The sequence below is a fragment of the Leptosomus discolor genome, chromosome 4, assembly GCF_034619465.1.
Source record: "Leptosomus discolor isolate bLepDis1 chromosome 4, bLepDis1.hap2, whole genome shotgun sequence".
Classification (NCBI taxonomy): Eukaryota; Metazoa; Chordata; class Aves; order Leptosomiformes; family Leptosomidae; genus Leptosomus; species Leptosomus discolor.
The window spans coordinates 52,609,830-52,622,126 of NC_141394.1; the positions used below are offsets into that span (position 1 = coordinate 52,609,830).

The 12,297-nt window shown below is 45.0% G+C and overlaps 1 protein-coding gene across 1 annotated transcript; it reads right to left on the reverse strand.

Annotated features, from left to right (window-relative positions):
- Nucleotides 1-719: 719 nt before the first annotated feature.
- On the reverse strand, nucleotides 720-11,623 carry TMEM165 (transmembrane protein 165). The gene is made up of 6 exons (XM_086464103.1): nucleotides 11,450-11,623; nucleotides 9,693-9,918; nucleotides 6,983-7,158; nucleotides 5,978-6,160; nucleotides 3,076-3,181; nucleotides 720-1,643 (listed from the first exon to the last, which is right to left on the reverse strand). The coding sequence occupies exons 1-6, from the start codon at nucleotides 11,621-11,623 to the stop codon at nucleotides 1,567-1,569; spliced, it is 942 nt and encodes a 313-aa protein (XP_086320229.1). The 3' UTR covers nucleotides 720-1,566.
- Nucleotides 11,624-12,297: the final 674 nt, after the last annotated feature.

The window sequence follows — 12,297 nt, forward strand, 5'->3', positions numbered from 1 at the left end:
ACCGGGGACACTGTGTGTGCTTCCAGGCTGTGGGGAAGAGGAGACTGCAGGTTTTGGCTACGATGTTTGGTTCAAAAGAAAAAAAAAAAACAAAACCACCAAACCATAAAAACCAAACACCACCCCACACCACCCCAGTGCCTCACCCAGTAACTACTGATGGCACTGCCAACGACACCCTTCCTTCAGGCCAAGACACGAACATTTAGACCTGCAGCCTGAACCTGTAGCCTGTTTTCATACCACTGTGCATGACAGGCACCGCGCTGCCATGGTCTTAGTGTTTGAGATGTGGCATTCAGGGGTTTTCTGGGCAGAGAAACCTAAGGGAAGGATTAGGGACTGCTCTGTTGGTGAACTACAAAGGGAATGGTCCAATTCATAACGCTCCGTATTACTTCAGCTTCGATAAGGGGCAGATTCATAGCACCAGAAACGGTTATTTTCTGTTTGACAAGCCTGCTACCGAGTAGATCTTAGCAGGTTATTTAAGCCATTACCTCAGAATCCAAATCACTGAAGAGCAGGGAAAAGCATGTATTTCTGCAACCCACATATCCTCAGGGGTCAACATTTTCAAAGTCTTTATAACACTGGCATTCATCAGTATCCAAAGTAAATTTAGTAAACTTCCCTCACCTTAAGTCCATCAGCACTAGGCAAACCTTTCTGGCAGGAATTATGGGAACCATCAAAAACAATACCGTAAGTAACTCAAATGGAGACACCGTATTTTATTAATACTCTTCCAGATTACATTTCTATTCCCTAAAAAGAAAAACATGAACACATCTAAATCTAAGAATTCCATTATTGTTCAGTCCTGGGAATGGAATATTGTTAAATTGGACCACTTTATTACTTTCCATATACTTTAATATTTCAAAATCCAAAAAAAAAAAAGTCAAATAATAGTAGCTCCATACAGATTGCATATTGACCATGGTAGGTTGTTAATCACCACACATCAATTTCCTGATAAAAATCCCTGATTAAGAAGTTTTCCTTCTCACTTAAGTTTATAAAATTCTCCATCGGTGGCTCAGCCACTCCACGGCATGGGAACTGCTCCCAGGTTTCTTGTTGCCTAGATTACCCAGGCGCCCTGGAACCGGAGTCCTTGGAGGAGGGAACCAGCAGTTTTCTCCTTAACACCTTCTGTTAAGCAGCATGGAACAAGACAGTCTGCTTCGAGAACCCTTAAGAATCAGCTCTTGAAGACGCAGGAAAGGGGGCCATGTGTAACAGAGGAAGAAAAGAGGAAGCCTCAACACTTAGGAGAGCAGATCCTCAAAACTCAGCTGAGCCAGGTCCAGCAAGCCAGAAATCCACGCAAGTCCCACCACGGGAGCAGGCACCACAGAACAAACACACCAGACGATAGGCAGATCTCCACTGCAGAAGCTGTCCATAACTGTGTCAGTCCCATGAATCATTGGCTATAAAAAGTTCAGTGTCTCATCTCCAGTGCTTGTTCAACGAGAATTCTGTACACTATATACACAACCGCACAAGGACAGCTGCTCGGTGCCTCCAATCCTTGCTCTTCTGCAGTGACAAAAGCTTTTAAAAACCAGAGTCTGGACTTATAAATAGTGCAGAAAATGCAAATGCTAAAAAGACAATGCCTCCTATGATTGTCACTGTAAATAAAACACAAACCAAAAAGAAATTAGAATCCGAAAGTTACACATCTTTCCACGACACATTACAGATTTTATTTCTTTTTAGAATGCCCGATTCCCAAATAACCTTACTTTAAATTTATGATGCAAACAGTACATGTTGTTTCAAGCGCAGCGCCAGGATGCCTATTGGCCACCCCACTGTTTAACTGCATCTACAAGAATATATTGTGGTCCTTAGAAGGAAGCTTTGTTTTACTCCTACTACTTTAAGCTAGTATAAAACTGAAGCTGACACCTGCTGTTGAGTATTTGGCTGTATGGGGGAAAACTGGAGCAAGCCACCAGTTAAGAGTGACGAATTGATTAGCACTTTTGGCACAGTTTAGGTATAACTACATTGAAAGATACAGTAGCAAAAACATTAACTGCTTGCAGGGGCCACAGTCTGCTAGAAGCTGGGACAGCACTCCAGGAAAACACCGCTGTGTGTGTTCTACTCTTCTCTAAAGAAACAAACAGGCTTCGTGCACCTTCGGCCTAACCCAGTGAGGCTACTCCCATGGCCAAAGATCCACACCAAGCTTGTTAGGAGCGCATTAAATCATTGTTAGGTTCGTATTTCCTTGGCATACACACACAACAGAATACATGTTTCACTTTTTGCAACGAAGCTGTTTTCTCACAGCCTCTGCAACTACAGGACAAATACTCTGAACGAACATTTACAGGAAGCAGCTTCACGGAACCCTTCCTGGGAGCAAGAAATCTCACTTACAGCACAGGACTGGCAGCTGAAGCAAGCTGCAACCTAATCTAAGGAAAAACAAACAACCCAGTGTAACCTTACTGGTCCTTCCTGTTACAGATAGCAAGTATGATAAAAAAGCTTTTATGCCACAGACAGAGTAGTTTTTATATGGCCGGCATTACTTCTAAGTATGCAGTTCTCCTGCTCACCTGAAGGCCTGCGCTCAGAATTGCGACAGAATTTCTATTCTCCACTGTCAAACAATAGAGACCGACTACTCAAAATACCGTATATTCTTCCTCCAGCCTCCTACAAGCCTTCACCTGCGCCCTCCATTAAACCTGGAGCTACAAACCCCATTTTGATTCCTTACATCGGAGTCAGTAAGCAGTTACGCTCACTTCAGGCCGGACCCCTCGGCAGCACCCCGTGCAGGGCGGTGGCACAGGCTTGACTCTGCCTGCCAGAAAGGATCCCCGGCCCTGGGAACAGCACAGGGTCACCCCCACGAGGGGAGCTGACTACAGGGCAGGGTGGGATGGAAGACACAGACTGAAAAAAAAGAAAAAAAAAAAAAAAACGAAAAAAAACGGTTTCGAGTTTGCCAAAAACTTTGAGAAACGCTGTTCCCAGGCATGGAGTCATTTACACGTGACCAGCATTACCGCATTTTTTCGGTTGGAGTGAGTTTTCACTTACCAGTCCTAACAGAAATTTTTTGTGCTATCATTCTCCCTCCAATAACAGCTAAACCAGTGCACAGGCAATGCCCCACTGTTCCTCCTACTGCCACACCATAGGGGTCCTGAGGGAAAAACACAGAAGGAAACATCAGCACAGCTGAAAACCCAACAGTTGTAGACAACCTCCTGCCATGAAGGAGCAATGCCTTGATTCCCTGGTCAAGCACTGTCAAGCATGGAGGATACTCTCTGGAGTCTGCTCTGCTCCGCTATCTGTCACTGCCTTAAAAGACCAGTAACAGTCAACTCAAATCTAAGCCTGACCTAATATAGGAGCACACAGCACATTTCAACTAAGCAACATCTTCAAGTTGTTAAATACAGATCCAGAAATCTCTCTGCTGTACTTTAACAATTAAGCATCCTCTAGAGAAAGGTGGCAGCTGTTGAGAAACACAATCTGCATCAGCTGGAAGAACACCAACCTGATTATAAAGAAAGAGAAAAATAAATCCATGAATGACAAATGAAAGCTTTCAGCAGCTAAAACATTCTGACTCCTTTGTCCAGCTTCACACAAGATTGTGCTCTATACTCTGCCCTCTGCCTATCATCCAAAGAGGAAGCATGAAAGAATTTAAGGCCACAGGATAATAAACTGTTTTCAAAGCTTATTGTCAGCAACAGCTTATACATCACTGCATAACAAGCAGCTGCTCAACATGTGAGCAACTCTACTACATACAGAAGTTTCTCAGATCTACTTACTAATGACACTGTTAAGTGCAGCAGATGTATTGAACACCCCATAAAACAGAAGACTTCAGCATCAAAAAGAGAAAGCAATCTTTTAATGACCGATAACGAAGGCAAGGTAGGAGCACGACTTTCTGCTGTACAAAGATGAATGAGGGAAAGCGGAGCCGAGCCCCCTGCATATCTTTAAGTGAGACTTCTAGCTCAGACAAGAAAAAAAAAAGCTGCTGTCACATGAGGAATGCATGAAATCTCTAACGGGCAAACAGCAAAACTGTCTAAGAGATGATATGGTATGAAGAAAAGATGTCACTGACTGGCCAAAAGAACCACAACCAGTGAGAAAAGGTGGTGAGCACCAAGCAGACAGGTAGGAAACCACTAAGAAGTGCAGGTCGGAAGCAGGGCTGTGCCAGCAGAACACGCCTCTAGGATCAGGACCCAAAGTTCCTGGAAATCCCTGTCTGTAGTCAGTGGTTATCTGTACAGCCGCCACTGGCAGAGGGTGGATCTCGCCCCCACCCCATTCCCTAGAGCCACTCCTGGAAGGTATCCCGTTCGGACAGCTTCCCTCAGCACCCCGTACCCAGGAGCAGAAGCGCTCAGACGCAGCAGCTGAGGCAAAGCCAGTCTAGTCGGACACTACGGAGTTTCCTTTTCTGTTTCCTTCCACAGATGAACAATTCCTACACACAGTAAGCAATTAAGGCGTAAAATCAAGTTCTTAAGGACTGTTGTCAGGACTAGGTTCATGAAGACAGACTTAACTCATTCCACTGGTGTATGCGTTGAGACAGCCAAATTATCAGCTCGAAAGGAGCCTTGTTTGTTTGTTATGACAGGATGGACTCTACTCACTTAAGGAACAGTCACACAGTACTTTGTTTTCTTTTCACTGAAGAATGTATGGTCACAGCTGACTTGCCACACTGCTCAAATCTCCTTATAATTTCTTTCCTCATAAACCTTTCCTGTAATGCTCCTGCTATGTATCTCAGTACTTCACAGACAAGGAGTTATCTGAACATATTATGAAATGAAAGGGTATAAAACAATCCCACAGACAAAATTAAAAAAGATCCAGACCAATCATTCACTGATTTTGAAAGCCAAGATGAAGACACTTTCAATTAATTTTCTGTATATGCTAAAGGCACAACCTCCCACAGTCTTTAGCTGCAATGCTCAGCACTTCACAAACCAGACCACAGCCTGACGGACACTTCCTAATGGGACACTCAGAAAACACAAACCAGAGGTCAACCACCACCTATGAAGAGATGGGCTTAAGCAACTTGCCTAGCACCATATCAAAACTTGGGCAGAGGCAGTAATAATTCCTCATTTTCCAAGAGGGCATGTAACTGCTTGAACAATGAGGTCACTCTCTTGTCCTGCTGTTCCCTGCCTTGTTAGCTCGAAGCACCTTCCCTACACTGCCCAAGCCAAGAGGTTCCTACAGATTATAGCCTCCTTCATTACAGAGCCCTGGTTTATCCCTAGGGAAGGTCTGAAATTACACTAAAAGAAGCATGAGTCCTAGGGAAAAAAAATGTAAGTTATCTCAATGCATGAAAGAGCACTGACAAACTACTTACATTTAATAAAAGTTGACTGTAAGCTCTAATTTTCCTTTAAATATAATAGTTATATACATTCCAATAATCATGCTGAATACAGTTTCATTTACAGCATTACCTACTGCACAGCAGTTTAGAGTTTATTTTAGTTCTATACACTGTACCATATTCACTTAGATTTTTAAAAAGAGGTATCTTTTTAACAGCTTTAAATTTGCTGGGATGAAGGTGTCTTTTTAAAGCTACTGTGTTAAAACTGTATGACCACACAGACCAAAGAAACATCTGTTTTATAAGCTCTCTCAACACTGTAACAAAACCCAATTATCTTCAGCTGCATGATATAAAACAACTATTTCCAGAAATGCCTGCGCAGTCCCAATCATGTAACAATAGTTTTAGTACCACACAGAGCTTCAGTGCATTTATTTTCAGGTCTCAGCACAGCTGTAACACTAAGCAAGGCACAGCGAGGCAGCAGGTATGAACCTGATACCTCCTACACAAGTATTTTGTCTCTCCCACTTCTCTGCGGGCAACCCAAAGAGGGGACAAGAACAGCGGACATTCCACAACACTCACCTCTCTGGCAGCCAAGACTATGGTTGTTAATTGGGAACGATCACCCCATTCTGCTAAAAATGTTAAAGTAAAAGCTTGAACAAAGATTGGAGAAATAAAGTGTAGCCACTTCTTCTGAGGTATAGTGGTGCCTGGCCCTGATTCCACATCTCCTGGCCCATTTAACAGTTTAGTTCGCTGAAGCTGTGGAGGACAGGGGAAAAAAAAAAAAACCAACAAAACAAAACAACCAACCAATCATAAGATTAGAAATGTCATCTAAACAACCCAAATGAAATACTTAAACAGTAAAGCTAGCCATTAGTACCTGGAATGTTATTAGCCACTGACTGCTGCATTATCGATGTATTACTTGTATTAGATACCACTTTAAAAAACTAGCTACGTATACGCACACGTACGTGGGTGTGTATACATGTACACACATATATATACACACCTGTAATCACCTCGAACCTTCAGTTACTGTCTATCTTGTACTGCTTGCACTGACACAGCAGTTTCAGTAGGAACAACACCTGTTTTTTCACCATAAATCTCCTCTTGTTTTTAAAGTGGCGATCCTCCTCTTATTTTTAAAGCAGGGATCCCCCTCTTCCCAAGTGGTGGCTCTCAAATTAGGATTCAATAAAATTAATGAAAAAAAATTAACACAACTCAGCAATAGCCTGCCTGACCATAAAAAGAAATAAAATTTGAGGCAAGAACAAACCGTTGATGTCCTCTCTGCTGGTAATGCATTAAAAAAAACAAACAAACAAAAAAACCCCACACACTATGAAGAAAGTCCCTTTTCACCTGAGAGGCCAGGCTTGCCACAGGACTGGAATCACCTGTTGAAACAGCCTCCAGGGGCCACTTCTGTCCCATTTACCACACTTTTTCTGTGTCAGATTATCCAATCACAGGCAACAGCTGAACACCCCAAACACAGCAGTGACATTCTGCAGCTTCATGGCTGTAACTATTAAATCAGCCATAACTCATAGAAAGTTTATGACTTACTTCCTCGTCTTTTTTTTTAATTTCTGCTTGAACTTCCTCCAGCTCTTCCTGACCCTCATCTGGACTCATTTTCAAGCCTTCCCGAAGCATTCGGATGCCAAAAATTGCAAACAGTGCCGTTGACACATAGTACGTGTACACACGAGGAATGACTGTGGTGGCATAGCCAAACAAAACTGAAAAGAAAAGAAATGCGTCAATTAAAAAAAAAAATAAGCACGAGGGTCAAAACTGTTTTTCCCACATCTAAGAAATGCTTGCTAGCAAAGCCTGCAATTCAAATATCCACCAACAAAGAAATACGGCATCTTTTGTTAGTTTTATTTATTCCCCCCCCCCCCCCCCAAGATAATGACACTCTAGAAACTCCAACCATTACTAGTCATGCCAGAGACTGAAGTCCAGCAACAGGCAGACAAGTCACAGTGGATGTGCTGCTACTCCCAAGAGCCAGTCCAAGCAACGTTATCTTTCCCATCAAGGATTATGCAAGTCCTGCCTTTCTCCAAGCATGCCATGAAACCATCATCTGTAATCATGTTAGATGAGTCACAAGGTATACCAGTTAATTCCATTTTTATGTATGACTACATGTTGGACAGCATCTCCTTCCAATCACTTCATTTATCAGATAAAGTTAGAATAAGATTTTCTACAGTTAAATCTACTAGACATACCCACAAATCATCCAGCTGCGTGAATCCACGCTTGTCATCTCTTGCCAAGTGCAAATACCTGCACGTTACGACTCCCTTCTCTCCCACACTCCCCACAAACACACAATGTGACCAACTTTGATCTTTCTTTACTTTAAAAGCACTGATCCCACCCAAAGACCAAAACTCTACCTCCACAGTGCACCTACTTCTACAGGTATCAAAGGCGATCAAAGTATGCCAAAACTAGTTCTCAAATAAGAAGAATCAGGTATCTAGGACAAAGTACGTAATTCTTCACAAAGCAAGACCAGTTAGCACTTTTGGGCAAAAAGGCCTGTATAAATGAGAGGAAATTAAAACTCCACACCTAACATTCAAGGCTGCTTGGACCACGCCCTCACAAGCATGGTCCTCTGTTGATTTACTCCACACGCCATTAGCTAAAAAGAAGCACATTACCATGTGCGTGTCCTTGCACACACTTTCTTAGTTGAAAAAGGCACTGCTACATAATCTGGCAATCAATCCACACTGCCACTACTAAAAGTAAGTCTATGAGACCAAAATTAATCAGCCTGCACTTTAGTAAACATGGCACACACATACCAGAATAACATTATTAGTTGCACAGCTAGTTAAACTAAACTCCCTTTTAATGACTGAAAATACTAAAGCGAAGCAATGCAAGAAACTACACAAAAAGTATCTTTTTTTTTCCTACCCTTACTTGCATATACAAGCATAGACATAATGAAATAATCAGAATGGTAAGCTGGCTTATTTTGTCAAGCATAGCTTGAAAAAACACCCTGAGTAGTGATTACATGGAGCTAGTGAGTTTAAGTGAGCATGTTTTCATGAAATCAAGGTGGGCAAAAGCCCCAGGAATTTCCAACTTGTAGAAAACGGTGGGGAGGAGGGTGGATGGGGAAAAAAGGCTCCTGTCTGAAAAGTAAGAAATAGTTGGGAGCCTCTAAACTGGGAGATAAAGCAAAACCAGAAAGCTTTTCCAAAAAAGCATGAAGAAAGATTTGAAGAAAGACTTAGTACAGAAAAAGGGAGAGCTGTAACAGGCAGAAGAGAAGAGATCTTAAGATTTACAGAATAGTACATCAGCTATGGTAGGTACTGAATAACATTAGCCGAAGCAAGCAGTGAAGAAGTGGAAGAGTCCAAGAGTGTTAAGCAAGGAACAGAAGGAACTCATACAATGCTGTCATCACACACAGCACAAATGGAAACTGCTCTAAGACTGCAATAATAATTGCAGCAGTACATATAGTAATAGTTACACGCCTGAAAACCATTCCTAGAAACACTCGCTGAGAAGCCTGAAGGCAGTTAATCAGCTGTCCCCAGTGTATATAACCCAAGGAACATTATTTTCATCAGTTCCGAATCAGGCATGGTTAGAAATAAGCACACATACAACAAAAGATATGCTGCATCTGATACACCTGAAGGCAGCTCCATTTTACGATCACTGCTATGTAAGCACTCTCAGCTACACAGGTTCCTCAAGTGCCACCTGACACCTCACTTCCCCTCAGCTCTCAGCTCTATCAGTACCACCCATCCCAAAGGATCATGGCAGAACGTCATCTTCCACTTATGCAGCTCCCAGCACAAATCCAAACAGCTACACGTACAGGGATACAAGTCAGACGAGGGAAATTTGTCATCACATTAAGAATCGTTCGCCTTCAGAGGAAAAACACAAGTCACTCCCATGTTTGCCTTAGGCACACTAATTTAACAGGAGCTAAAAATTAAAAGGAAACCAGCGGCCCAAAAAATCAAAGAAAGTGCTTAGGCTCTCAATTCCACTCTTCTTCATTAAACTCACATTGAGGCCTAGGGAGCACAAACACCATCAGAGGTAAGAGCCTAAATATTCAACCTGAGCCATGGTCCCCAGGAAACCCTTCACACTCTGCTCAAAACAGAAAGCTGCATGTGCCTACTACCTTCATTTTAATTTCAATTAAGATTTATTGATAAATATGCACCCAGCACATTCTAAGAGATGAAACAAAAAGAAGAGTGCTCACCTGATAAACACGTCATCAGTCCCAAGGCAAGCATAGCACCAGCCAGTACAGTCAAACGGTTGTACCGCATTGCCATGATGGCTGCAATGAAGAAGGTCTTATCCCCCAGTTCTGATACAATGATGACTGATATAGCAGCCACAAATGCATGAATAAAGCCCAAATTAGTCTTGTCAGCTGATTCTTCATTGACAATGTGAACTGGAGCAACCGGCGAGGACCCCTTCTGTAAGAGGGGGAACAAAACACAAACAAAAAACCCACTAGTTAATGAGGCTGGAATAGTTAGTTTCCAGAAGTACTGAGCCTTCTATTTCTCCTGGCATACCATACGGTACAGTGTGACATTTTAAGTACACACCTCTTGCAGAGCACTAATGATCATTAACTAGTTACTGGCTGCCACCTACCTCAAATTGCTGGTCAGGCGCTCGGCAAGAAGATCAGATCGTGCATCCATTAAAGCAGTACTTCACCATGCACACTATTACCAGAACACGAGAACCACTATTGCAACAAAACACGGGGAAAGCTCGGCTTTAATATTGCTGTCTTTACAATCCCTGGCTATTTACTTCATGACCTTGACCAAACATTTTCTGATATAAATATTAAGAATTAAACTCTTCAAACTAAAATTGGGCGACCAGGATAGCTTAGGAGAAATACAACATCCTTTCAAAAATTGTCAGAATCACTTTCTTCCCTTGCAGAATCTTTGCATCTCAGCTGCATCAAAATTTTGCTCAAGTTTTCATCAGCTTTTTTCGTACATTGTCTGTTCCTACAAACCCTAGTTTTGTTGAAAAATAGCTTTAACATTTTCCAGTGGTCAAACCGGACCAGCACGCTCCAGATCTCACCCACCGAAGTGTTTGCTTTTGGAGAAGTTAAGAGATCTACAATCAAAAGCAAGACCCAAAACAAGGAAGTCGATGCTCACATGCCTGACCAGAAACGGCTAAGGAAGCTTGTTTCAGCACATCTACCAGCAGAGACAGATTGCAACGTGTTTTAACACGGTGACTTCCCAGCATTCCACATTCAGCGATGCCGTTAAGTTTTCTGGGTTTGATATTTAAAAGTTTCCACGCTCTATACGATACACAATGACTTCCCAGAGTTCCTTCACCTTTAGCATGCCCTAATTTTTTGGGTTTGATACTTAAAACTTGGCATGCTCTCCATGCTACATCAAGCTATACGTTAATCATTTTTTTCATCCCTCTGCGTGATCACTCGGCAGTAGAATCCCCTAAGCAAGGGCACCACTGAAAAAGTTCTAACGCAAAGAAATTAAATCAATATTCAGGAAAAACTGACAGGTTTTGAGTTGCAACAAAGCCTACTTTCATCTGCTTCTGTGAGGAAGACCTGGAGAGGTCTGTTACCCCCCTCAGCATGCAAGCAAGCGGGACACAAACATATTTATCTGGTGAGAAAAGCATTAACCCTTTTTTTTCATGTCAGATCTAAATTCCCCTCTTGTAGCAGAAAAAGGGAAAGCTGCAGGGCCCTTTTTCTGAAAAGGGAAAAAGCTTTCCCTTTTTCTGCTACAAGAGAGGAATTTAGGAGTCCGGCGGCCTCCGAAAGGCGAGGCGTCCTGCAGGCCGGGCCCGCCCCACCGGCTGAGAGCTGCCGCGGGGGGCGACCGGGCTGCTCCCGCCCCCCCGGCCCGGCTGAAGGCGGGTGCGTGGTGTGGGTGAGTGTGAGTGTGTGTGTGTGCAGGCAGCCGGTGCGGCCCACCCTCACCTCACCTCAGCCCGCGGTTCGGCTCCCTGCGCCGCCGGAGGTGGCGGTGGCTCCTTCTTCCTACCGGGCTCTTCCTCCGGAGCGGCCCGCAGCCCCGCCGGGGCGGCCAACAGCAGCGTCGCCGCCAACAACAGCGCGGCGGCCCGCGGGAGCAGCGGCGGAGACGGCAGCGAGCCCATGGCGGCCGAGCGCGGTGCTGAGGGGACAGGGGACGCGGGAGGGGGGGGCGGGCACGGCACGAGGCCCCTCTTAAAGGCGCCGCGTCACCGCCCTGCCCGCAGCGCCCCAGCCGCGCGACCCCGCCACCGTACCCCAACCGCTTCCTGCAACGGCCCGGCTCGGAGGGGCGGGGCCGCGCCACGCCGATTGGCTGCGGCCGCCGCTGACGGACGCCCCGCCCCGCCCCGCCGGAACGGGCAGAGGAACCGCGGCCCGTCGCGATCGCCTGCGGGTCTCGTTGCGGCCGTGGCGGCCCCGCAGCGCTGGGGATGAGCCCCGAGCCGTGGTTCTTACCCACTTCTCCGACTCCCGGCGTCGAGAGGGGACGGGCAGGGCGGCTGCGCAGCTTCCCCGGGGGAGCGGGCGAGTCGCGGCACGTCCCTCGTCCGTTCGGAGTTGCCTACGGGCGGGGAAAGGCCGCTGAGGGAGGCAAAGCAAACGGGCTGCGTCAGAAGGCAAAAAAATGGCAAGAGGAACGGCCTGGGCACATCCAGGGGTCTGAAAGTCCGAGTATGAAGTGTACGCGTGAGCCCAGGAGGGCCGGGTGCCCTGGTGTGCTGCCCCGGGACCCCAGGAGGGCTGGGCACCCCGGTGTGCTGCCCCGGGACAGGAATGTGCTCCCCGAGAAGTAACT

Bases quoted from the DNA above. Each gene is read 5' to 3' on its own strand.
- TMEM165 (XM_086464103.1), bottom strand. From the start codon at position 11,623: ATGGGCTCGCTGCCGTCTCCGCCGCTGCTCCCGCGGGCCGCCGCGCTG. The intron at 9,919-11,449 runs GTGAGGTGAGGG...CCCCTCTTACAG, and splicing joins GAGCCGAACCGCGGGCTGAG to AAGGGGTCCTCGCCGGTTGC. The intron at 1,644-3,075 runs GTAAGTGAAAAC...TTTTATTTACAG, and splicing joins AAAAATTTCTGTTAGGACTG to TGACAATCATAGGAGGCATT.